General features: G+C 58.5%; 3 protein-coding genes across 6 annotated transcripts; 2 read left to right on the forward strand and 1 right to left on the reverse strand.

The window, feature by feature from the left end:
• Positions 1–555: 555 nt before the first annotated feature.
• On the forward strand, positions 556–15583 carry AARS1 (alanyl-tRNA synthetase 1). 4 transcript variants are annotated; one of them, XM_035543813.1, is made up of 21 exons: positions 556–661; positions 1111–1320; positions 2272–2460; positions 3200–3345; positions 4079–4270; positions 4894–5038; positions 5782–5927; positions 6401–6509; positions 6600–6750; positions 7128–7252; positions 7468–7612; positions 8296–8474; positions 9003–9116; positions 9891–10097; positions 11057–11241; positions 11583–11691; positions 12458–12571; positions 12938–13057; positions 13495–13581; positions 14822–14935; positions 15306–15583. In XM_035543813.1, exons 2-21 carry the CDS (start codon positions 1177–1179, stop codon positions 15489–15491), a joined length of 2907 nt encoding a protein of 968 aa, XP_035399706.1. In that variant the 5' UTR covers positions 556–661; positions 1111–1176; the 3' UTR covers positions 15492–15583. The 4 variants fall into 4 exon arrangements, with proteins under 4 accessions (XP_035399706.1, XP_035399707.1, XP_035399708.1 ...); XM_035543814.2 differs by lacking the exon at positions 556–661 and adding an exon at positions 692–1031; XM_035543815.2 differs by lacking the exon at positions 556–661 and adding an exon at positions 698–1022.
• On the forward strand, positions 15553–17087 carry EXOSC6 (exosome component 6). The gene has a single exon (XM_035543818.2). It carries the CDS (start codon positions 15673–15675, stop codon positions 16498–16500), a length of 828 nt encoding a protein of 275 aa, XP_035399711.1. The 5' UTR covers positions 15553–15672; the 3' UTR covers positions 16501–17087.
• Positions 17088–17338: 251 nt separating this feature from the next.
• On the reverse strand, positions 17339–22709 carry LOC118246607 (RNA-binding Raly-like protein). The gene is made up of 7 exons (XM_035543821.2): positions 22603–22709; positions 20551–20629; positions 19280–19330; positions 18959–19107; positions 18658–18771; positions 18323–18480; positions 17339–18191 (listed from the first exon to the last, which is right to left on the reverse strand). Exons 1-7 carry the CDS (start codon positions 22637–22639, stop codon positions 18153–18155), a joined length of 627 nt encoding a protein of 208 aa, XP_035399714.1. The 5' UTR covers positions 22640–22709; the 3' UTR covers positions 17339–18152.
• Positions 22710–23048: the final 339 nt, after the last annotated feature.

Here is a 23048-nt window from a genome sequence, read left to right on the forward strand (position 1 = left end):
GCCCCATCCGTGGCAGTGCCCAAGGCCAGGCTGGATGGGGCTTGGAGCAGCCTGGCCTGGTCGGAGTTGTCCTGTCCATGGCAGGGGTTGGACTAGATGACCTTTAAGGTCCCTTTTAACCCAAACCACGCTGTGATTCTGTGATTCTGTACAGTAAGGCAAGCAGAGGAGTCTGCCAATTAGCAGCTGCACCATGACTTTGTCACCTCTGACCCACGCAAAGGCTTTGTAAGCTCTTGACCTTCTAGGTCTGAGCCTTGGGAAGCTCCTTGTGCCCTCCGCAGGAGGGGACGAGGCCAAAGGATCGCATGCGGGGCTGCACCGGGCAGCAGGAGGCCCGGGGCCACACGGCCCGGCCCCTACGGTCTTCCCTCCATCGCGGCCCGGGGCAGCCCCCCAAGCCCCCTTAGAGGGCACACTGCGGGCAACCCTAAAATGGCGCCTCCCTGCTCGGCTTCACCCCAGCCGCGTCACGTGGCCGCCGCGTCCCTCCATTGCATCAGCCGGCGGGCGGCCCTCCCCGTGGCCGGGAGAGGTGGAGCGGGCGGGGCTTCGGCTGAGCGACGGCTCCGGCAGCCAATCGGAGGCGGGCGGCGGGCGCTGCGGGCTCTGCGGTGAGGCCGGCGGCGCGGGGCGAGGGGCGGCGGCGGCGCCCGGCGAGGTAGGGCCGGGGCCGGGCGGGGGGCGCGCGGTCGGGACCGGGGACCGGGGACCGGGACCTCTCGCAGGCGGCCGGGGCCGATCGGACCGGGGCTGATCCCGGCTCCCCCGGTGCCCTTGGGCCGGCTCCTTCCCTCCTCCCCGGGGCCGTGCGGGCGGTGGTGGCTCCGCGCGGGGCCGGTCCCCGTGGCTCCCCCGTGGCCGGGGAGGGGATGCTTGGGTCTGGGCCAGCACCGCGTGGGGCAGGCTCGTCGCTAAACCGAGGGGCTGCTGAGAATGGCTATCAAAGCAGAAGGGCCCTTGCAGGAGATAAAAGCAGGGATCCTGATGTTCTTGCCTGAGACGACAGCGCATAGGAGCTGGTGACGTTGGTAGCAGGGGGATGGTTGGGCCAGATGATCCTGAAGGTCTTTTCCAACCCTAATGATTCTGTGATTATTGTCTCCTCAGACTGCACCGGGGCCTTGCCGCTTTCCCTTCTGCTTGCTTTGGACAGCTGTGACCTGCAGCTTCAAGATGGAATCTACGCTGACAGCTAGCCAGATCCGGCAACGATTTATTGACTTCTTCAAGGAAAACCAGCATACCTATGTGCACTCTTCCTCTACAATCCCCCTGGATGACCCCACACTGCTCTTTGCTAATGCTGGCATGAATCAGGTAGGTCTCGCTCTGGTCCTTGTGAACATATCCTTTAGCAGCTGCAATCTGTGAAGCTGTATGCAGAGCTTTTGGAGTGCCCATTTCTTCCTAATAAGCTTCTACTGGATGACAGGACTTAGCAATTGTTTATTAGGCAATAAATGGATCTTAAAACCTCCTGCAGACAACATCTTGGCGGTGCGTTTACCCTTCTCTTTTTAGGTGGCTCCTTTCCATGTAAGGTTGGCTCTGTAAGTGCTTCAGCTTGCAGGGAGTTCAGTTCTCCCTTCACCTGTCAGTGCCTGCTCCCTGGGCTGAGCTGGTTGCTTTGGTTTCACTAAAGTGAGGCTTATATTTGGCCCTTTGCATCCTGAAGATAGAATTTTCAAACAGACAAAATAACTAGCAGTTTCTTCTGTGGATCGTGTGGAAAATTATTGTTGCATTCTCCTTCTTCTGGTCACAAAGAGGTGGCTGGTGTGTCTGCTGGAGTCCCATGTGCTTTTGCAGAGCTGGCAAGATTGCTGGGAGAAGTTCCTGTGCCTGCTGGGCTGATTGTGATGCAGCATGAGCACTGCCAGTCTATCTTCCTTGACCCTTTGGACCACAGCTAGCGCTGCAAAGAGTGGCAGAGAGAATCTTGGCACAAACTAGTAACAGTATCTTTAATGAGCAGTTGGGGCTGGGCTGCTGGAAGAGTTCTGCTGGAGTTTTCAATGATTTTGGCAATTGGGAACCTGGCTGTTTTCAGTCCCTTTGGAAGTCCTGGGGTTTGGTGTGCCCCAGGCACATGTGCAGGTGTGCTGGGCCCTGCATCCTCCTCACATGCAGCATACAGCAGGCTCTTTCTGAAGGCTGCCTCAGGGGCATCCAGACCAGCGGTACTGTGATGTAGATGACACTGCCTTGCTGGGGCTTTCAATATAGGAAAACAGGCTCCTTGATTTCCCCTTTTTTCTGTCCTCTCAGTTCAAACCCATCTTCCTCAACACTATTGACCCCTCGCACCCGCTTGCTAAACTGAGCAGAGCTACCAATACTCAGAAGTGCATCCGAGCTGGGGGCAAGCACAATGACCTGGATGACGTGGGAAAAGATGTCTACCACCACACTTTCTTCGAGATGTTGGGGTCCTGGTCCTTTGGGGATTACTTCAAGGTAAAATAGGCTAATCTGAAAATTATATGTCTCTATGAACTCAGCAGAGCATTTGCCAAGAGGAATGAGAATCTCTTGAAACAGAGTAGCTCTTATCATACATTTGATTTCCTTGGAATAAGCTCTTCCGACTGCAGAATGTTTTGTGATTAATTACTTAAGGTTGACAAAGCTGATTGTATTAAGTCTGGCAGTTTGGAGTCTTCAGGTAGAGGTTTTAGTGGTTGTCCTGGAGCTGTGGGGAGTTGCATATGCTATGTGACTAGATGGACCTCATATAGGAGTGATCATGAAATATCAATGTCCTTTCACAAGCTTCTTGCTAGTGTAGGGTTCATACCACGATGGGGATGTTAAGAATACAGCATAACAGCAGATTTCAAAGGCTCTTTTTTGCACAGAGAACATGATAGCTGGAAAGCGGTGTGAGATGTTTCTCATGCCCTTTTTGCTGTGTATATTAATTTGCCTGTTTCTTGTGCCAAAAATCTGAAAGCTCTTGACTGTTTCAGAGCAGAGAGCTGCTTTGGTCCAGCTTCTGTCTGCTAAAGCTGGTAATACAAGGGGACCTCAGGAGAGACTTGGTGTGGAAGGTTTCTGCATGTTTGTGAGACTTACTGGGTAGATCCAAGGCAGCCAGGGATACCTACAGTAGCCAGTACTCTGCGTGGGCAGGTACTGCACATTGAAGAGAGGCTCTGTTTGCATTCACTTGCTCACCTCATCTTTCCTTCTGCAGGAGCTTGCTTGTAAACTGGCACTGGACCTTCTCACCAAGGAGTTTGGCATCCCTGCTGAAAGACTCTACGTCACTTACTTTGGTGGAAATGAGGCTGCAGGACTGCAACCAGATCTGGAATGCAAGCAGATCTGGCTGAATTTGGGGTGAGGGCCTTTAACCGAGAAAGCTGCGTGTTTTGATGAACAGTAGCCATGTGGCTTTATTCAGAGAAAGATGCCATGGGCTATGAGGCAGAGCACATATGACAGGAGGTTTTAACAAAATTGAAATGTCACAAATAATGTTTGCAGGCTGGTGGAGCTACAAAGCCAAAAGGAAGCACTGGCATTAGATAGAAGAGACTGAGACTTGGGTCAGGCCCTAGAGCTTTCATTTCAAAATCTCTTGTGTAAGCTTAAGAACATAAGAAGGGCCCTGCTGGGTCAGATCAGTGGTCTGTCCAGCCAAGTGTGCTGCCTCTGAGGGCAGTTGAGAAGATGCTGTTCAAGGAAAGCAGGCAACCCTGACTATGGTCTCTACTCTTTTCATCTTCCCATCCCAGCATCCACAGTCATTTGTTTAAGTACGTTCAGAGATCGCCCGTGTATTCCTCTTAGTCGCTGCCTGGGGACCTGTGCCTTCAGAGTGTGTCTGATTCTGCTTTGAACCTCTGGGATTTTTCTAACCCTCAGTCATAGTCTACCACTCAGCCTTGTCCTCTCCAGTCCCACTGTTTTCGTAAGGCAGATAGATGTTCTACCCCTAGGTAATTTCAATTGCCCTCACGATTCATCTGCTCGTCCAGGGAAGTAGCACACTGAGATTTCTATTGTGAGATTTCCTCCTTAGGTGGGGGAATTCTTGCCTCTGTTGGTCAGCGGGAGTTTCTTGTTACAGGCTGCCTGAGGGCAGGATTCTGCCTGGCAATATGAAGGATAACTTCTGGGAAATGGGAGACACAGGCCCCTGTGGCCCTTGCAGTGAGATCCACTATGACCGGATCGGGGACAGGGATGCCTCGCACCTGGTCAATCAGGATGACCCCAACGTCCTGGAGATCTGGAACCTGGTGTTCATACAGTTCAACAGGTGAGTAAGACCTGCTTCCCAGCCCAGCAGCTTGGCTACGCTCCCAGCGCTCTAACCCAGGCACCTCTGTACTGCTTTGCTGTTTGCTGTGGCCTTGTTCCTATACCTGCAAGCATCACCAGCAATTTGGGTGCTGTAGGAAGCTGCCGAACGCTGGTGTTGCCCCCCTGGAAGTGAGAGCTGTAGGGGAGGCTGAGCACACTGCTGTGGACCTGGGGAGCACCTTTGGAGCCTTGCTTTTCATTTAGGGTCTCCCATCGGGTTCTTGAGACCAGGAGGACTGGGTTTGCTTGTCATTCCCACTTGTCTGGGAGCTGCGTGCTTTGCGATGCTCTGGCCCCAGCCCACCTGTATAGAAGAGATCAGTCATGCTGGTTTTGGGGATAGACTAGAAATGCTCTCCCTGTTCATCGGTCAGGAATCCGTTGGACATAAACGCCATCCTCCTCTGGGTCTAAGTTGCCATTGAGTCTTGTTAATTATATTTTATTAAAGTTGCCTTGTGTGTGGCTTGTCTGTGGGCCTGTGTCATAAATGTGATAAAGGTGAGAGGAGAGTTGGGGATGCCCCTGCAGAGCCTCCATCCTTAACAGCTTGTATTTTTTTTTTTTGTGGCTGGACAGGGAAGCTGATGGCAGCTTGAAACCTCTTCCCAAGAAAAGTATTGATACTGGGATGGGTCTGGAGCGGCTGGTTTCAGTGCTGCAGAACAAGATGTCCAACTATGACACTGACCTTTTCCTTCCTTACTTTGAAGCCATCCAGAAGGTACAAACTGGAGAGTCAGGGCCGGATCCAGTTGCATCCATCCATTCCCTGGGTCTCTGGGGAGATGCACGGGGCAGGTCAGACAGGGATGGTCATGTCTGCAGGTCTCTGCTTTCCCAGCTACTTCGAGCCCTGTGGGTTTGTACTTTGCCAAGGGTAGGAGCTCTGGCTGGCCCGGTAATTGCTGCCTTGGGGCATGTTTGCAGAGGAGAACAAGGGACACGAGCAGTGCAGCTCTCCCAGGTGTTTCCAGTGAACCACACCACTTGCAGGCACTGCTTTGTTACAGCAGTGTCTTTCCCTTGGGTACAGATGGAAATGCCCTAAAAGAGGGGGGCTGGGACCCTGTCCCATGTGACAGAATTTTAAAGGTTTCTTGGCTGGGCAGGTTATGCCAGGGCAGAGCCCGTGAGCCAGTGAGCCAAACAGATTTCCCTTTTGGTTCCCTGTATGCTCTGCCCCCCTCCCTCCCGCTTCTGTCCTGGGCTCTTAATGGTGGGATAAGTTGGCTTTACTTCCCTCTGGCCTTGGGCACCCTTCAGCCCTGGAAGTGCAGGCAGCACGCACAGCCTCACAGCCCTCCGTCTTCCCCGGCTTCACCGAGTCACCCCTTTCCCAGAGGAGTGTGCCATGTGTGTGGCTGCGGGCAGTGGGACGAGGCTGGCCCCTGTTCTGCCTCATTGCTGATCCCTGCTGTCCGTTATCACCCCGTCTGCCTAACGCCTTCTCCTCTCTCTGCACAGGGCACGGGTGCCAGGCCGTACATGGGGCAGGTCGGCGCTGAGGACGCAGACGGCATTGACATGGCCTACCGCGTGCTGGCGGACCACGCGCGGACCATCACGCTGGCCCTCTCCGATGGGGGCAGACCTGACAACACTGGCAGGGGGTAAGAAGGGAGCTGCTGCAGTGCTGCTGCACCCCTTCTGTTCAGCACGGCTTCCCTAAGGGCAGTGGGACCTGGTGTGTCTCTGGGATGTCTGAATTCATCACTGAAGCAGCAGATAGCAGAGTGTTTGCTCAGTGTATTTGTATCCCTGTAGCAAAGTCCTCCCGAAAGGCCAGGACACACAGGTCTGAGGGTTCTTGTGAGTACCAGTCCTGCTGTATGAATGCCCAAAACAGATTGCTGTGGACAGATAGGCACAGAAGTCTGTTTTGTGCAGTGCTGCTGTCAAAAAGGCAACAAAGTTTGGGCTGGGGGGCTGTGCTGGACTCACGGGACTGACTTTTAAGCTCACAGTGAGTTTGAGTCCTGGGGCTGAGGTCTGGGAAGGGAGTGCTGGTAGGTGGGTGCCGGTGGAGCCCCTGAGAACAAATCAGAGGTGTGATGTTTGCACTGAGGGGCTCTGCTGTTCCTAGGTATGTGCTGAGACGGATTCTCCGAAGGGCTGTGCGCTACTCCCATGAGAAGCTCAACGCCCCCAAGGGCTTCTTTGCTACTCTGGTTGATGTTGTGGTGCAGTCACTGGTGAGTTCTTCCCCCTCTCCGCTGTGTCTGCTGAAGACTTCATCTGCTGAGGTGTGCAGATCTCCATGCTGAATCCTTTTGGGTCTGCAGGGAGATGCCTTTCCTGAGCTGAAGAAGGACCCAGATATGGTGAAGGACATTATCAATGAAGAAGAGGATCAGTTCCTGAAAACACTCAGCAGAGGACGACGTATCCTGGACAGGAAGATCCAGAGCCTGGGCGACAGTAAAACCATTCCTGGTGAGGCTGTGATTCCTGTCTGTATGCACCAAAATGCATTTACCATCTGGGACCAAGGGCTGAGTTGGGCTGGGAACTGAGAGATGGTGGAAGGTGGGGTGGGCACAGAGCTGGGATCGAAAGATCTTTGCTCAGAGCTGGGCCACCCCTCTCTTCTCTGGCCTGTGTACACTTGCTCAGATCTCTGAGGTGCCCATGGTAGTGCGATCTCTTTGCCCCGAAGAGGATCGAGGAGCTTTTTAGCTGTTCGTCAGCGAGGAGCCTTTTAGCTGTTCGTGTTCACCAGCCCCATTCGTTGTCCTGCAGTAGCACAAAGCCAAGGGGAGAGCACTAGCTCACGGAACAAGCATGATGACTTCTCTGCTTTTTCTCTGAAGGTGATACTGCCTGGCTGCTCTACGACACCTACGGTTTTCCTGTGGATCTGACTGGGCTGATTGCAGAGGAGAAAGGCCTTGTTGTGGACATGGAGGGCTTTGAAGAAGAGCGGAAAAATGCACAGGTAGGTAACAGCTGTGGGGGAGCTTGGCTGAGAGTGGGCAGGGAGGAGTCCCTTCGTTTTATTTTGTGGTTATGGGTCTCTGCTCCTTTCTTAGGGGGTGCACTCTCCCCTCAAGCTCCCAGTGCCCTGTGGGAAAGACCAGGGCACAACACCAGCACTGTCATCCACCACTGCTGGGGTAGGTTTTCTTAAACTTTGGTGCTTGTCATTGGCAGCTCAAATCCCAGGGCAAGGGTGCTGGCGGGGAGGATCTCCTCATGCTGGACATCTATGCCATCGAAGAGCTAAGGGCCCAAGGGCTGGAGGTGACCGACGACTCACCGAAATACGGTTATACGTCAGATCCCAGCGGGACCTACGGTATGAAAAAGCCCTCTCAGAAGCAACCTCTGCTGCCAAACCCTTTCCTCCTGCATGTCTTTGGGAGAAGCTGATTTGTCTTCCTAGCATGCATCTCAGCAAGGTCCCCTCTGGGCTCATCTTTCCCGGGACATGGAGGTGGGAGTGGAAATGGGTGCAGGTGAATAGCCTGCTTGTGACAAGTGGGGCAGAGAAAGAGAAGGGCAAGACGGTCCAAGGTCTGCCCTACTGTTCAGATCTGTTGCTGACCTGATCAGAGAGACTTAAGGGGATTCCAGTTCCTGCAGCTTTGCCTCTCCACACTCCCGTGTTTGTGTTTCCCGACTGCTCCTTTGCCAGTGTCACAGGGGACTGCAGATTCTGCTTGGTCCTTAAAGACTCCTCAGCCCACTTTGTTTGCTGTGGCTCTTTCTGCTCATTCTTTGATTTGGTGGAGATGCGGGAGCCACCAGACTCATAGCCGTATGTGCTGCTGATTTTCCACGTAGATGTGGAAGGAAGTGACTGTGCCTGCCACGGAGAGCACTGAATGAAATTCCCTGTTATCCAACTGTTGCCCTAGTTCTTCCTCTTTACCCCCTACAAATGTGGTAGCTCCTGGAATGTGCTGCTCTGAAGTTCTCTTGTGTGGTGTCCACAAGGTTTTCCTATTTTACTGACACTGCCTGTTGTCTTGGTGACAGATTTTGGGAGCCTTGTGGCCACAGTGAAAGCCATCCGCAGGGAGAAGAAGTTTGTGGAGGAGGTATCCACAGGCCAGGAGTGTGGGATAGTGCTGGACCGGACCTGCTTCTACGCCGAGCAGGGTGGGCAGATCTATGACCAGGGCTACATGGTCAAGGACGACGACAGCAGGGAGGATGTGAGTCTTCCACTGAGAGCCTTTCACTGGTCTCAGTCTGACCTGGGGCTGGGGCAGATGTGTGCAGAGGAGAAGGGGCCAAGCAAGCTCTAGGGATCTCCTGTCTGTGGCGGGTGTTGGGAACTGCACGGAGTTCCTTTTCAGGGGTGCAGCATGGCACAGATGTTCTGGAGTTGGCTCTTTTTGCTTTTTGGGAGGCTGTGCTGAACTCTGCTGCAGCATCAGGCTGTCGCCAGGATGTGGGTGCCTCTGGTGGTGGTGCTGCTGGGGTGGCTGTGCTGAAGGACAGTGCTTTCAAGCTGAGGGCCTCTTTCAGCTATGCTGTGTCTCATAACCATGCCCCACTTCACTCCCTTCTCTGCTTTGTGTCACTGTGTGCTCTGCCTGGGGACGTTTCGCTTTCTCATATCTTGTACACCGGTCCAGCTCTCACTGATGCCCTCCAGTTGTAGTTCAGGGCTCTGGCTGGACTATGTGCCTCCCTTGGCCTGTCACCCCCTCACTGTGTGCATTTCCCTCTTTGTACAGAAAACTGAATTCACTGTGAAGAACGTGCAGGTCCGAGGAGGCTACGTGCTTCACATAGGAACTCTGTATGGAAGCTTGAAAGTAGGAGACCAGGTCCTGCTGTCTGTCGATGAGGTGAGTTAAGGCACAGTGTTACAGATGGGTTCATCTCTTGTCCCTGGATTTTGTCTCCTTTCTTTGGAGCAGCATTGGTACTGCCCTGGAGACTTGGAGATCGGGTCCTCTTCTCCTCACAGCACACGATTCAGGCAAGCAACGTGGCCCTCCCAGGCCTTCTGAGTTAGGGCATCTCCCTCCTGGAATCTGGCTTCCTCCTTCCATGAGGCAGATAACACCCTGCTGGCTCATCTGTGCTCACTGGGTCTTGCTGAGCAACAGCAGAACCACACTTCTGGTCCTGACTGGGAGCTGGATGTCTACTGAGCCCCAAGCATTACGGATGGCAGTGGAGAGCCTGGGCTGTCTGCCCTGCTCCGGATACAGCTCCAGCAGGCTCAGCCTGCTGAGGGAGTGCTGGATGGAGCCCAGTCTGCAAAATGCATCTCCCCTCCCTATAGAGGCACCTTTGGAGCAAGAGAGGAGGCTCCCGTCTTGCAGCGCTTTTCCCTGTTGAGTGGAGATCAGTGTCTGTGACCTGCTCTGTCCTTGGTGTCTCTCCAGAAAGGCCCAGCAAGGGGACTGGCAGTGAAAAGCCACGTACAAATGTGGTGGGGAATGTCCTTCTCTCTTAGCTGAGGCTCCGAGGCAGCAAGTTGTTCCTGGTCACCTCAGCTACTTCAGGCTTCTGTTGAACGAGCATGTTAGCCTCCACTTCCAGTGCCAGAGGTGATCCTGGGACCAGTGTGGCCCTAGTACGGGACCCCAACTAACAGTGCCTTTCTCCATCAGACAAGGCGGAGGCCGGTCATGAGCAACCACACGGCCACTCACATCCTCAACTTCGCCCTGCGCTCGGTGCTGGGAGAGGCTGACCAGAGAGGGTCGCTGGTCGCACCAGACAGGCTGCGGTTTGACTTCACAGCCAAGGGAGCCTTATCTACCCAGGAAATCAAGCAGGTTGAAGGCATCGCCAACCAGATGATTGAGGAGGCAAAGGTGGGTACGGGCTGCGGGGGTGAGCCCTGTGGGGTGGGATGGTGCTTAGCTGCCCCCATCCTCCGGGAAGGATCCCATCCTTTTCCTGGCTTGCTGCAGGGTTTGGACTGGGCTCAGTGGACAGCTGAGGCACCAGCTTTCAGGAGGAGTCTGGTTTGAATCCCATTCCTTCCCAGGGTGCTCCCCTCCCTGGGACTGAGTTGTGCATTGTACTGTTTGTCGGTGCAGTTCAACGTTTGTCACGTTGCTGTTTCCCTGGAGTGTCAGGGCAGAGAGGAAAGTTATGCCTTGTCCACCTTTTTCCACTGACCTCTCATACAGGGGCCAGCTCCCTCTCTTTGATCCTTGGGTTTGGCTGGTAGAGGTATACTCAGGAAAAAAATAGCCTGAGTCAAGTTTTTGGATGATCTGGGATACTGGAAGTTTGGCTCAGTAGGAGCCTTATGAGCTGCTGACGCAGTATTGTGCGTAGATTTGCATCACCTCAGAGGATTTTGAGTGGGAAACCTCCATGTACGTTGATCTGTTCATTGCTACTGAGCCCTCTGCAGGGTTGGAGTGGTTCCTTGTCTGTTCTAGTGTCATATTGTCTGCAAAAGCCAAGGAGTTTAGCAGAGTGGTGATGTGTCCTCAAAGACAAGAGAGTTGCTCTGTATAGTGCCAGCCCGGTGCCAGATCAGACCCCAGCAGGACCTCATGTCCTGCTCAGGAGTTCACGGTTAGAAACCATTTGAATGTACAACAGCACAGGGGGTCTGAGCAGGCACAGACATCGGGGGCTTTGAAGATTCGTCAATTATCTTGGGATCCCTGCAGCCCCACAAACCCCAGGTCGGGTTAGGCATGTAACTTCCCTCTTAGGATCTTTCAGAGGAAGTCAGGATATCCTGGAAATGCAGGCCCTCAGTCACAGCTCACAGGACTAACTCTCATCTGCACCCCTTTCCTGTGCTCTGCAGACTGTCTATGCCAAGGACTGCCCTCTTGCAGCAGCCAAAGCTATCCAAGGACTGCGGGCAGTTTTTGATGAGACCTACCCCGATCCTGTCCGCGTGGTGTCGATTGGCATCCCTGTGGAGGAGCTGCTGGCCGACCCCTCTGGCCCTGCGGGCTCCATCACTTCCATCGAGTTCTGCGGAGGGACGTGAGTATCTGGAGAGACCAGGGAAGGCAGTGGGGAGAGTGAAAAGGAGTCCCTGTGGAGCCTGGGCTCCTGGGGGCTGTTGAGGTGCAGGTATATGGTGGGCAAATAGGGAAACTGCCTGCATGCTGTCCCTGCTCGCATGCAGAGTCTCTGGCAGTGCTGGGCCTTGCCACCCTCCCCTCGCTGCTGTGCTTTTGGTGGCTAGGTTGGGCTTTCTGTCTGTCCCTGGCAGCGCCTCCCTGACAGGGTGGTTTTCTGGTTTCCATGCTGAATCCTGCTGAGATGAGAGGTAACTTGTAACTTTCTCTTGTTATGGGTCTGTTTCTGGGTTCTTTCCAAAGGCACTTGCAGAACTCCGGCCATGCTGGCCACTTTGTGATTGTTTCAGAAGAAGCGATTGCTAAAGGCATCCGGAGGATAGTGGCAGTCACCGGAGCCGAAGCTCGGAAGGTAAGAGGAGGCAGGAGTGATCTCCTGTGAGATCCAAGCCCTGCAGGAAACCACTGGCACGTGTGTGCACACGTATTAACCCTTTGCCAAGGCTGATTTCATTAAATCTGCCCAGTGTCCCTGCTGGGGTACTCAGCACAAGGGTATATTGGCTTGAGAGCCTGAGGGACTCATGGCTTGGACTCTGCCAACACAGCACAAAGAGAGATCGGGGTGGGAGGGAGGTCTCGGCAGCAGCTGCGGTGTTAGAGTGGTAGAAGGGCCCGGGGTGGTCCCAGAGGTGGCTGCAGGGTTAGCTCATGGTGGTTTGCAGAATGGGCTGCAGGTGCAGAGCTCTCAGCAGTTGGCAAAGCCCAGAACTTGTTCAGCCCCTTGGCACTGTGGTCTCCATCAGGTGTGGGAATGGCAAGGAACAGGGAGGTGGGAGCTGTTCCCACCTGACATTTGTGCAGTCCTCTGCTGCAGAGGCAGGTGGCTTTGGTCCTGGGCGAGCTTGGGCTGGTGCTGCCTAAAGTGGAAGAAGGGGGTTGATGTGGGAGCTGCTGTCCTCTTTTGGGAGGATCTTAGCATTCCTTCTGGCAAAGAAGAGTCCGGCCAGCATCACACCGTGGCTCTGGACAAGCGCTGCATGGCTCAGCTACTTCCCTAGGAGTTACTGAACTCCATGTCTGGGGCTGCAGCCTTCCTCACCCTTCTCATGCGGATGGCCAGGAGCCCAGCCTGGAAGCTCTCCCTGCATGATATAACTCAAAATGTATTCTGCTAGGCCCTCAGGAAAGTGGACAGCCTCAAGAAATTGCTGTCAGCCCTGGACGCAAAGGTGAAGGTCCAGACAGCTCCCAATAAGGATGTGCAGAAGGAGATCACGGACCTCAGCGAGGTGAGGGTGGCGGCAGTGCTGGGGCCTTGCTTGCCAGCACCGGGTGGTTTAATGAGGCCCAAGTTCAGCTTCCTGCTCCTCTGTCTCCCCTGGGGTCACTTCGTCTCAATTAGTCTCAAGGGTTTAATTGCTGGTGAATTGAAGTCTTGTGCCAGCACCCTGTAGGACACAAGCTCAAGAGAGGTCCCAGCCCTGCGTCCTGTGGGAGCTGCTGCCTCACACCTGAGCTTGTCAGACATTGGGAGAGGGGAGTTTATCAGGCTCTGCCAGACAAGGCCCTTGAGGTTCGTGAGCTCAGTGCAGCGTGCCCTGCCTCCTGCCACGGTCACCTGTCCCTTTAACCCTCCACCCCTGCCTGTTTTGCAGACACTGGCCACTGCTGTTATCCCGCAGTGGCAGAAGGATGAACTCAGAGAGGCTGTTAAGGCACTGAAGAAAGTTATGGATGACCTGGACCGTGCAAGCAAAGCTGACATCCAGAAACGAGTGAGCCCTGGGTGGGAATAAAGGACAGCGTGGGGGTGCTGATGGGCAGCTCTTCTGGGAGCTCCAGCTGTGCCCAGCGTGGAAGGGAGCTGAGCTGTGGCTGCCTCCATGCCTGCTACCTTGGAAGATGGGGTGCTCCTGCCGTAGCGGTGGTGTCCCTGCACCTGGGTGCAGGGTAAGGGCGGTGCATGGTTCTGCCTCTAGATCCCATTGGATTTTCCTGGAGGAGGAACCACGTGGAGCACTGCTGCTGCCTCGCAGAACACACATGCAATTTTGAGCATCTTTTGTTCCTGGAATGGCAGTGTGGGGCTGCTCCAGGCTGGGCCATGGGTACATTGGGGCACCCTGGGGGCCTCTGTCGGCAGGGAGGTTCCACCTGGGTGGTTCCTGTGTCTGTATGCAATGTGTGGGTGTCTGAACACTGCTGTCCTCAGGTGCTGGAGAAGACCAAGCAAGTCATTGAGAGTCACCCTAACCAGCCATTGGTCATCATGGAAATGGAAAATGGAGCCTCAGCAAAGGTACGGGAAAGTCTGGTCCCTCCTCAACAACCTCCCGTGTGCCTGAGGACCAGTTGGGTGGTCTCTGTTTGCTTGGGGAGACAGAGGTGTCTCACCACCTACCAGCCCTGAGCAGCGGTAATGAAGAGGGGCAGGACCTCTGTAGTAATCCCAGCATCCCACTGGGTTTACAAATGGGCCTGCAGGATTGGGGAGGTCTTGACCGTTTGCTGAGCTTCCAGACCTGGTGAGGATAGGGACCCCTGTGGAAATTGCATCAGGTTCCAGGTAAGGCTCATCCCAAAGGAGTCCTGACACAAAATTGCAGGCTTAAAGATCAGCTCTGGAAACTGTCCTGGGCTAAGCATGGACAGGGCCAGATCACAGAGCTGCCCCCCAGCTCCAGGGCATTTCATCCGCTGCAGCAAGGTTCCTGTTCTAATCCAGCCAGGGCTGAAGCTGCCCCTTCCCCCTTAGCACAAGTTAAATTTCTTTCTATTGTGAATAAAAGCTCCCTTGTGTGTGCTCTGTTGCACCGCTGTTCCTCGCAAGTGCCATGCAGCGGGGGCTGATCGTGCTGTGAGGCTGGAACAGCCAAGTTTTAATGCCCTATTTAAATTTCCACTTTGGGAGCCTTGGAGCTGGTGCTGCTCAGACTCCTGCTTGCCTTTTCCATTGCTGTCTCCATCTCGACACCGGCGCTGCTGCTCGCAGCTGTGTGGGAGTCAAAAACTGCTTTGTTTGTGAGGCCCTCATCGCAGTGGGTGAGAATGTGGCATGGCGATCTGACAGGGAAACCTTTGGGATGGGTCTGATACCCTTGCAGCTTCTTTACGCTGTAGTTGAGTCCTGCTCTTTGCAGAACATTTCCTCCCTCCTGCTGGGAGCTCTCATCGCACCCTGGGCAGAGCATTTTCCCCATTTTCTACCATTACACTTAGGCAAAACACAGCGGTGCTTGCTTTGGGGCTGCACAGCCATGAATTCTGCAAGTCCCAGCTCCCTGCAGCTGTGAGGGGACAGCCAGCTGTGCCCAGCATTCAGCAGCTGGGGGAGGAGGCAGTCTGCCAAGAGGCCAAAGGTAGTGCAGAAGATGACATGAGAGAATGGGCACTGCAGGATGCTGCTGGCTATTTTAATGCAAGTCCAGGTCCTCAAAGTCTTCGTGGGGCCCTGGGGGCTGCACAGTACTGCGGGGGCTGCAGCAAGGCTGGTTGGAAGCCCAGAGGAAGGTGTGCCACTGTGACTTTGTCCTCTACAGGCCCTGAACGAATCACTGAAGCTCTTCAAGACTCATTCCCCCCAGACTGCCACCATGCTCTTCGCTGTAGATAATGAAGCTGGCAGAATCACCTGCCTGTGCCAAGTACCCCAGGTAACACTGAGAGTCTGTGTGAGTGTCTGTGCCTTTCTGTGAGCCTTGGTGGTGTGTCTGCGTGCCTTGGTGGAGGATCCACGGCCTCCAGACAGCAGCTCTATCTGATGTTACAAGGCCGAAAAGCATTCAGGTCGGCAAGAGCCACAGCCTTGTGCTTTGTGTTATCAGGGTGCTGCAGCAGGGGGAAGAGGCACCGGGTCCTGTTTGTGGAGCAGAAGGGGAAGGGGGAGAGCTGCGGCTTGATGTGGCCGTAGGCATGGGGCCAGATGCTGCACGTGGAGGAGCTCTGTCCTGCCGTGCCCTGCTCCTGCCCACCTTCCCTCCCTGCTCGACGTCAAGCTCCTTTTTGCCTTCTTTTCGTCTCCAGGAGACGGTGAAGAAGGGCCTGAAGGCCAGCCAGTGGGTGCAGGAGGTGTCCGGCTTGATGGACGGCAAAGGCGGCGGCAAGGACGTCTCGGCGCAGGCGACGGGCAAGAACGTGGGCTGCCTGTCCGAGGCTCTCCGGCTGGCCACGGACTTTGCCAGGCTGCACTTGGGCGAGCTGAAAAACTGACGGACCCCCCCGGGACCCGCACCGGCTGCTGCTGCTGCCGCCTGTGCCCCCCGTGCCCCTTGGAGCTGACAATAAACGCCGCTGCCCTCCGGCTGCTGCTGCTGCTTGCGGGGCGGGCCGGGGCGGAGCGGGCCGGGCTCCTCCTCCTCCTCCTCTTCCTCCTCCTCCTGCTGCCGCAGCCATGCCGCTGGATCACCGCCGCCTGCGGGGCCCCGACGAGTCCCAGCCGCCGGCGCTGTGGGCGGCGGGCGCCGAGGAGGACGAGGACGGGGCCGGGGAGGGAGAAGCGGCGGGGCCGCGGGACCCCTGCGCCCTGCGGCCGCTCTTCGCCCGCGCCGGGCTGCTGAGCCAGGCCGAGGGCTCGGCCTACGTGGAGCTGAGCGGCGGCACCAAGGTGCTGTGCGCCGCCTGGGGGCCGCGGGAGGCGGCCGAGCCGGGGGGGACGGCGGCGGGGGGGCGGCTGGTGTGCGAGTTCCGCCGCGCCCCCTTCAGCGGCCGGGGCGCCCGGCCGAGGCCCGGCGGGGCGGCGGAGCGGGAGGCGGAGCGGGAGGCGGCGGCGGCGCTGCGGGAGGCGCTGGAGCCGGCCGTGCGCCTGGCGCGGTACCCGCGGGCCCGCCTGGCCGTCAGCGCCCTGCTGCTGCAGGACGGCGGCTCCGCGCTGGCCGCCGCCGTCAGCGCCGCCTCGCTGGCCCTGGCCGACGCCGGCGTGGAGATGTACGACCTGGCCGTGGGCTGCGCGCTCTGCCGGGACGCCGGCGACCCCGCCGGGCCCTGGCTGCTGCAGCCCGGCGAGGCCGAGGAGCGCCGCGCCGCCGCCCGCCTGACGCTGGCGCTGCTGCCCGCCCTCAACCAGGTGTCGGCGGTGCTCGGGGGAGGCCGCGGAGGGGACCCCGAGAGCTGGGGGCAGGCGCTGAGGCTCGGCCTGGACGGCTGCCACCGCCTGTACCCCGTGCTGAGGCAGAGCCTGCTGCGGGCGGCGCGGCGGAGGGACGCGGCGCACAGCGCCTGAGGGACGCCCCCGGTGGCGGTGGGGGCTCCTGGAGCCACCCTGAGCTGCCCCACGCGCCTCCGGAGATCCCTGGAGCCTCCCCTGGTGCCGGCGGAGACCCCCGGGGCCTGCCCGAGCTGCCACCCGCACGACCGGAGATCTGCAGAGCCACCCTTCGTGCTGCCGGAGACCCCCGGAGCAGCTCTCAGCACTGCCGGAGACCCTCAGAGCCCGGCAGAGCCGCCTCTCGCATCACCGGAGACCCCTCCAGAGCCACCCCTGGTGCTGCTGGACAATTCTAGGGGCTCCCCAAGCCGTCCTTGGCGCCACCAGAGACTCCCCACCTGAGCCACCCCTCGTGACGCTGGAGACCCTCAGGCAGCTGAGCCCAACGCATCCTGCCCGGCCACCCGCAGGCTCAGCACCACCACAAGCCCTGGCACCACAACGTCCCCACTGCGACGTCCCCACCATGACCACAGTGTCCCGTCACAGACTTTGGCCCTCCGTGACTCCTGCCCGTGGTGCTCCAGGGTGGCAGAGACATTGTGTTTTGTTTTGTTTTGTTTCGTTTTTTTTTTTTACAATAAATTAGGCTTTTCTGGTGAGTCTTCTGCCTACCTGAGTCTGCTGGGGCCCTCTTCCCTGCAAACCCTGACCTGGTTTGGGGGAAAAGGAGCTGGAGCCAGGGTCTGGCTCTGCTGGGGCTCGCCTCAGCACAGCAGCTGGATTCGGCCATGCTGCGTGCGGTGCTGGCTGCTTACCCAAAGTGCCCGGTCCCCTGCAGAGCCCAGCTCCAGCTGCAGTAGCTCTCAGACACCACACCCAAAGCGGTAAAAAAAACCACCTCGGAGTCAAATAACCAGAGAAAAGAAATACAAATTTTATTTTATTTTTTCCTTTCCAACACAATACACTCTTTTACCGGGGCAAATTAGAGATACAGAACAACTTCCTACCAGCGAGAAGGACGACCTAGAAACGAGGGACACGGACACGTGGCACAGCTCTGCGGGATGGGGGGAGTGGGGCTGGGGGCGCGACTTCCCGGGGCAGAGGCTCCATCCTGCTGACAGGAGCATGGTGGGAGTCCTTGGGGAACCAGTAAGGAAAACCCAGTTGTGAGCACGGGTGACTGGGAGCCGCCGGGCCCTGTGCCATGGCACTGGTGGCACGGGGCTGTGGCTTTGTCCTGTGCTGACAGCCCCTCTGGTTCCTCTTTAGGGCGGTCACCTCCAACAGCACGAGCCCACCCTCGAGTGTGCAGGCAGCTGGGGGCACGCCTCGGGGGCAAGGGCTCGGGATGTGACCGGTGTGTATGGGACACTTTATCCAAAGAAGGAGGACACCGTGGATTTCTGCTCCAGGCTGCTGCTCCTTCGGGACGTGGGCCTTCTGCCCTCCAACCCTCCCTGCCCTGTGTACTTATCCCTAGCTGGAAAACAGGAGGAACAAAAAAACAAAAACAAACCCAAAGCGCACTCAAACACAGACTTCTCTCACCGTGGCTGGCCAGGGTGGGACACGGGGCTGATGGCACCATGGAAGGGGACGTGAGTGCTGGGAGCGGGCACCTGGCACCAGCATGGCACGAGCTGGAAGCCTCGAAAGAAAGACGGACACAAGACAGGAGCTGCTGGCACACTGGGAAGGCTCCAGCATACCCAGTCCATCTAGTGGCTCCCCTCGGGGTCTGAGATGTGCGTTTTCATCTGCAAGGAGAAAAGCAGAGCGGGGTCCTCAGGTGCACCCCAGGGAGCACGGAGCGTCCCTTCCAGAGCCCACCAGGACCCGGTTTTGGCAAAGTAGGGAGTTGGGGGAAGGCAGCTGACCCCCGCCTTACCGTCTCCTCTGTGTCCGTGCTCTCCTCCGCGCTGTCTATGGTGCGCAGGTCACTGCGCCCGTCCCCTCCTGTCCCCTCCTTGCCCCGGGAGCCCTCTCCCACCAGGGACGGCGATCCTGCGCCCACCTCCGCCCTCTTCTTCTCACTCTCCTTGCACCCTGCGGGGACAGGGATGGTGGGAGCTCGGCGTGCCCGTGCAGAGCACCAGCCCCGTGCTCACAGGGCAGGGGGCAAAGCCCCATGGCACCAAAGGGGACGAGGGGAGGGGACCGGTGTGGGGAACATCTCAGCGGGGTTTGGACCCGGCTGAGTCCAGGGCAGGCAGCATTCCTCACCCGAGAGCCGCTCTCTCCGCTGGTCCATGCGGTCCAGGCTCTCCAGCAGGCTGTCCACCTGCGCCTTGATCTGGCTCAGCTCCCCCTTGATGGAGTGCAGCTCCTCAGCTCGCACTGCGGGCGAGAGGAGCTGTCGGGATCCCACCCCGCGCCTTGTAGCAATGAGGTTAGCAGCGAGCAAGAGGTGTGGGCACAGGCACTGCTGCAATGCACCGAGGTGCACGCAGGCAGGCTCCCCGGCTCACCCCCTCCCGCAGGACCCAGCGCTTCCCCTCCAGCCCAGCCACCGCATCCCGCTCACGTTTTGTCCGTGTCCCTGTGGAGCTGCTGCTGCTCCGCGCCCCGGGCTGGGGGCTCGGGCTGCTTTTGCCTCCTGCTCCTGCGTGAGTTCTCCTGGCCTTGACGGGGATGCGGTTAATGAGGGGTGGGATCTTCTGGTACTCATACACCCTGCGAGGGCACAAAACCAGCAACGTGAGCATAAAAACGCTGCCCCCACCCCAATGACTGGCACAGCCCCGGCATGGGTGCTGCTTGAGGCCAGCGCAGCCTCTGCCAGAGGTGGGGGAACGGGTGCTGGGGCTGCCCGCCTGGGCCCCCCGCTTTGTGCCACCACACTCACCGGTACGGGAAGTCGTCCCTGTAGAGATCGTAGTCCAGGTCACAGTTACTGCTGCGGGAGGGGACAGAGGACAGCAAGTCACCAGCCGTGGCACCGCAGAGCAGGGACAGCTGCCCACCATGTGTCCCCATCCCCAGGAGTGGGCTCTGCGGCTGGGGCTCTGGATTTGGAGCTGGCTGATGTTGAATTTCACAGTCCCTGGCTCCAGGAGCACACCGACGGCTCGCTCAGCTCCAAATTAAGAGGCGATCTGTCATCGAACTGCCTCCCGCGCGGGCAGCCGACATGCCGGCAATAAATCACGCGCCGCGGAGGAGGAAAGGTGCTGATGCTCATTTTGCCGCTTCAGCTCTCGTGGAGTCGATGAGCGCTGGATTAAGCCTCGCACGAGGTGAGACAAAGCTCAGAGCATCGTCACTGCTACAGCAGCCTCGGGCACCTGCGCTTTGTCCCTTGCTACCACAAGGGCACCGTGTCCTGCGGGGAAGAAAGGAGCGCCACGGGACCCGCGGGGTGCCTCCTGCCATTTCTACGCACGAAGCCGGATGCGCGCGGTCACCGGCTCGCCACGTGCTGGCCTCGCTTTGCAGTGTGACCCTGAGATGGGCTTTGACGTGGACGAGCGCGGCTCCTCAGAGCATCCCGCGGGAAGAGTGATGCAGCGGCTGCCGTGCTCCAGCAGCCACGGGGACCGCGGTCCCTGCCCTGCCAGCGCTGCATCCCTGCATGGCCCCGGCGCCATGGCAACGGGCAGAGCAATTAATTCAATCCAGAAGCTCTCTAACGAGAGACAGAGCCCGGTGCCGGCTCTGGTCCCCTCTGTGCCACGTGCCGGTGTGGCAACCAGCAGGGATGAGGGTCCCTGCGGAGCCTAGGAGCTGAACACACACAGGAACAGGGACCTGCCCTTCTGCTGGTGGCCCCCACCCCCGCATTGGTAGGACACCATGCCCCCAGATCTCTGCTTGGGCACCTGTCCTCCAAGGGACCTCATTTAAAAGCCCAAACTGCAACCACGCGGAGACCACAGGGATCTTCTCTTCTCCTGGGCAGAAGAAGCCTCAGACCCTCAGTGAGGAGGGTTAGGGTTGGGGTTAGGGTTAGGGAGGTGTCCATGGGGACAGGGTAGGGACATCCTATGGAGCCAGGTGAGCATCCACAACCAAGGGCATGCAGAAGAAGGATTGGAGGGAGGAAGAGCAGGGAGAGGAAGAGGAGCTCCCACCACTTCCATGCGCCCCCACCACTCCCCACCATGCCATGGCACTCACTGGTACAGGCTGCTGCTGTGCTGCCTCTTCTGGCCCAGCCTGGCTCGGCTCGGCTTGGCTTCCCTGGCCATGTCCAGATCTGAGGGGAGAGAGAGCAGGGGAATGAGCAGCGCAAAAACAGAACAAGAACCGGGAGCCCTGCCGGATGGCTCCTCTCCTGCTGAAGCTTTCAGCGTCTGTGTCGCAGCCACCAGCTCCCTCTAAGCCAAACCCCCAGAGAAGCAGCAGGAGGACGGGGACCACCCCGGCTGCCCCTGCAGCAGCCCCTTCCTGTGGACACCCCGCAGGCCCCACGAGCCCCAAGCATTCCCATTAGGAAGCAGCTCTGGCAATGAGGGTAATTAACCCCCGCAGATGTGTCCTCCTGCTGTGGTGAATCTGCCTGACAACGAATTTAGGCATTTTTCAGAGCACCCCGGAGCAGGCTGGAAGCCGATGATGGGGACGCAGCACCCGGGTGGTTCACGCTCCCGAAGGAGCCCATGGCTTCATGAGGTGCTCCACGCCTGTCCCCAGATGTGCTGCCACCGGCCTCAGCCCAGATGTACCCAGAGCTGTACTGGGCACCAGGGGGCTGCCGCATTTCCTGACATCCACTAATTCCTGGGGGCTTCGCCAGGAGGTCACCGATGGGCGTCTCCTCGCCCCGCGCTCGTCCTCTCCCCCAGCGCCGAGTCTCCGCTCCCAGCTCCGTCCCTTTGCAGCTCCGCAGTCAGTTCCCAGCCGTGTAAAGTCCATTTAAAGCCAGCTTCCATCAAAAGTATATCCTTGAGAGCCATCAATGCAGCCCCTTACTAACATCGGGATAGATTTAATGTTGTGATTTTGGCTGGAGGAACAACGTGAAATCTCCTGGCAGGGCTCTCCTCATTACAACTGCTCCCCGTGTTGCTCGCGGCACGATTCCTCCCCGGGTGCTCACTGCTGGCTTCCCACCTCCCTGCGCTCGGGTTGGAGCTGGGTGGCGAGGTGGCAATCGCCAGGATCCACTCGGCTTCCTCCCCTGCAGCCCTGGGGTCATGTTTGCTTTCCCACACCGTGACAGGTAATGGGTTGAGGGCTTACGAAAGAGTCAAAGAAGAGCAAAAAAAGCCCGGATCCTGGAGGGAGGCACAGGCTGGAGGATCCTAAACCCCTAGGATAGGAGCTGGTGGCTGTGTTGAGTTCTCCCTCTTGCATGGTCACAAGCACCATAACCACCACCAGCTGTCCCATGGGTGTCACCAGCACCGTAACCACCACCAGCTGTCCCATGGGTGACTCCCAGCGATGCGGATGGCTCCCATAGGACTCACTCCACTGAGGCACTGCTTGCTTTTAGCATGACCCCCAGCCTAACCCATGCCCCCAGCAGCCCCTCGTGGCGTGTTCCCCGTCCCCCAGCAGCTCGACACCTTGCATGGAGCCGTGTGTGAGCAGCACGCAGGGGGGTTGGTGGGTGCTCTGCTGCCTGTGGTGGCCCGTGACACACCGATGGGGTCAATCAGGGCAGGAGACCAGAGCCAGAAGGGCTCCAACACCCCTGGGACACTGGTCCTGTGCTGGGGCTCCTGTCCCAAACTGGTGGGGATGCCCTTGGCCTGGGGGTGATGGCATGGGGACATCCCAGTACTAGGGAACATCCCTGTCCTGCAGGTGACGGCACAGGGACATGCCGGTACCAGGGGTCATCCCTGTCCTGGGGGTGATGAGCCAGGGACATCCCGGTACCAGGGGACGTCCCTGTCCCGGGGGTGATGTGGTACGGGGACATCCCGATACCACTGTCCTGGGGATGATGGGATGGGGACATCCCGGTACCAGGGGACATCCTCGTCCTGGGGAGGGACAGGCACTGGGGAACGGGTCACGGGAGGCCCCCCGGTGGCGGAGCACCAGCCCCGTTCCGGGGGAGGAGCGGGGACGTCGCGGTGCGGCTCCGGGAGGACGCCCCCGTTGCGCGGAGCATCCCGCCGCCAAGGAGCATCCCTGGCCGGGGCTGTGCCGGGGCCGGGCCGCGCACCTTCCCCGCGGCCCCCCGTCCCCGCCAGCCGCCCGGTGCCCGGTACTCACATCTCCAGCAGGCGTCCCGCCCGCCCGCCGCGCTCATGGCCCCGCCGGAGCCCGGCCCGGCACGGCCCGGCACGGCCCCCCCCGAGCGGCTCCGGGCCGAGCGCGCCGCCCCCGGGCCGTACCACGCCGCCGACGGCAGGGGGAGCGGGGCGAACCACGGCGGGGGCGGGCGGGGGTGGGCGAGAACCCCCCGGTTCCGAGCTGCCTCCGCTGCCGGAGGCCCCCCGAGCCCCGCCGGGGGAGGCTCCGCGGTCTCCGTGCGCCCCGCGTCCCGTGCGCCACGGGGGGACGCCAGGTGCCGGCCCCTTCCCATGAGACGTGTCCCGTCCTGGGGGGCGCTTCTGGCCTCCGCAGGACCCCCCACATCCTCTGCAGGACCCTCGTAGCCCCGTGGCCCGGCCCCATCCCACCCTGCCACCGTGTCCCCGTGTCCCCGCCACGGCCGC

This window comes from Cygnus atratus, chromosome 12, assembly GCF_013377495.2.
Source record: "Cygnus atratus isolate AKBS03 ecotype Queensland, Australia chromosome 12, CAtr_DNAZoo_HiC_assembly, whole genome shotgun sequence".
NCBI lineage: Eukaryota > Metazoa > Chordata > Aves > Anseriformes > Anatidae > Cygnus > Cygnus atratus.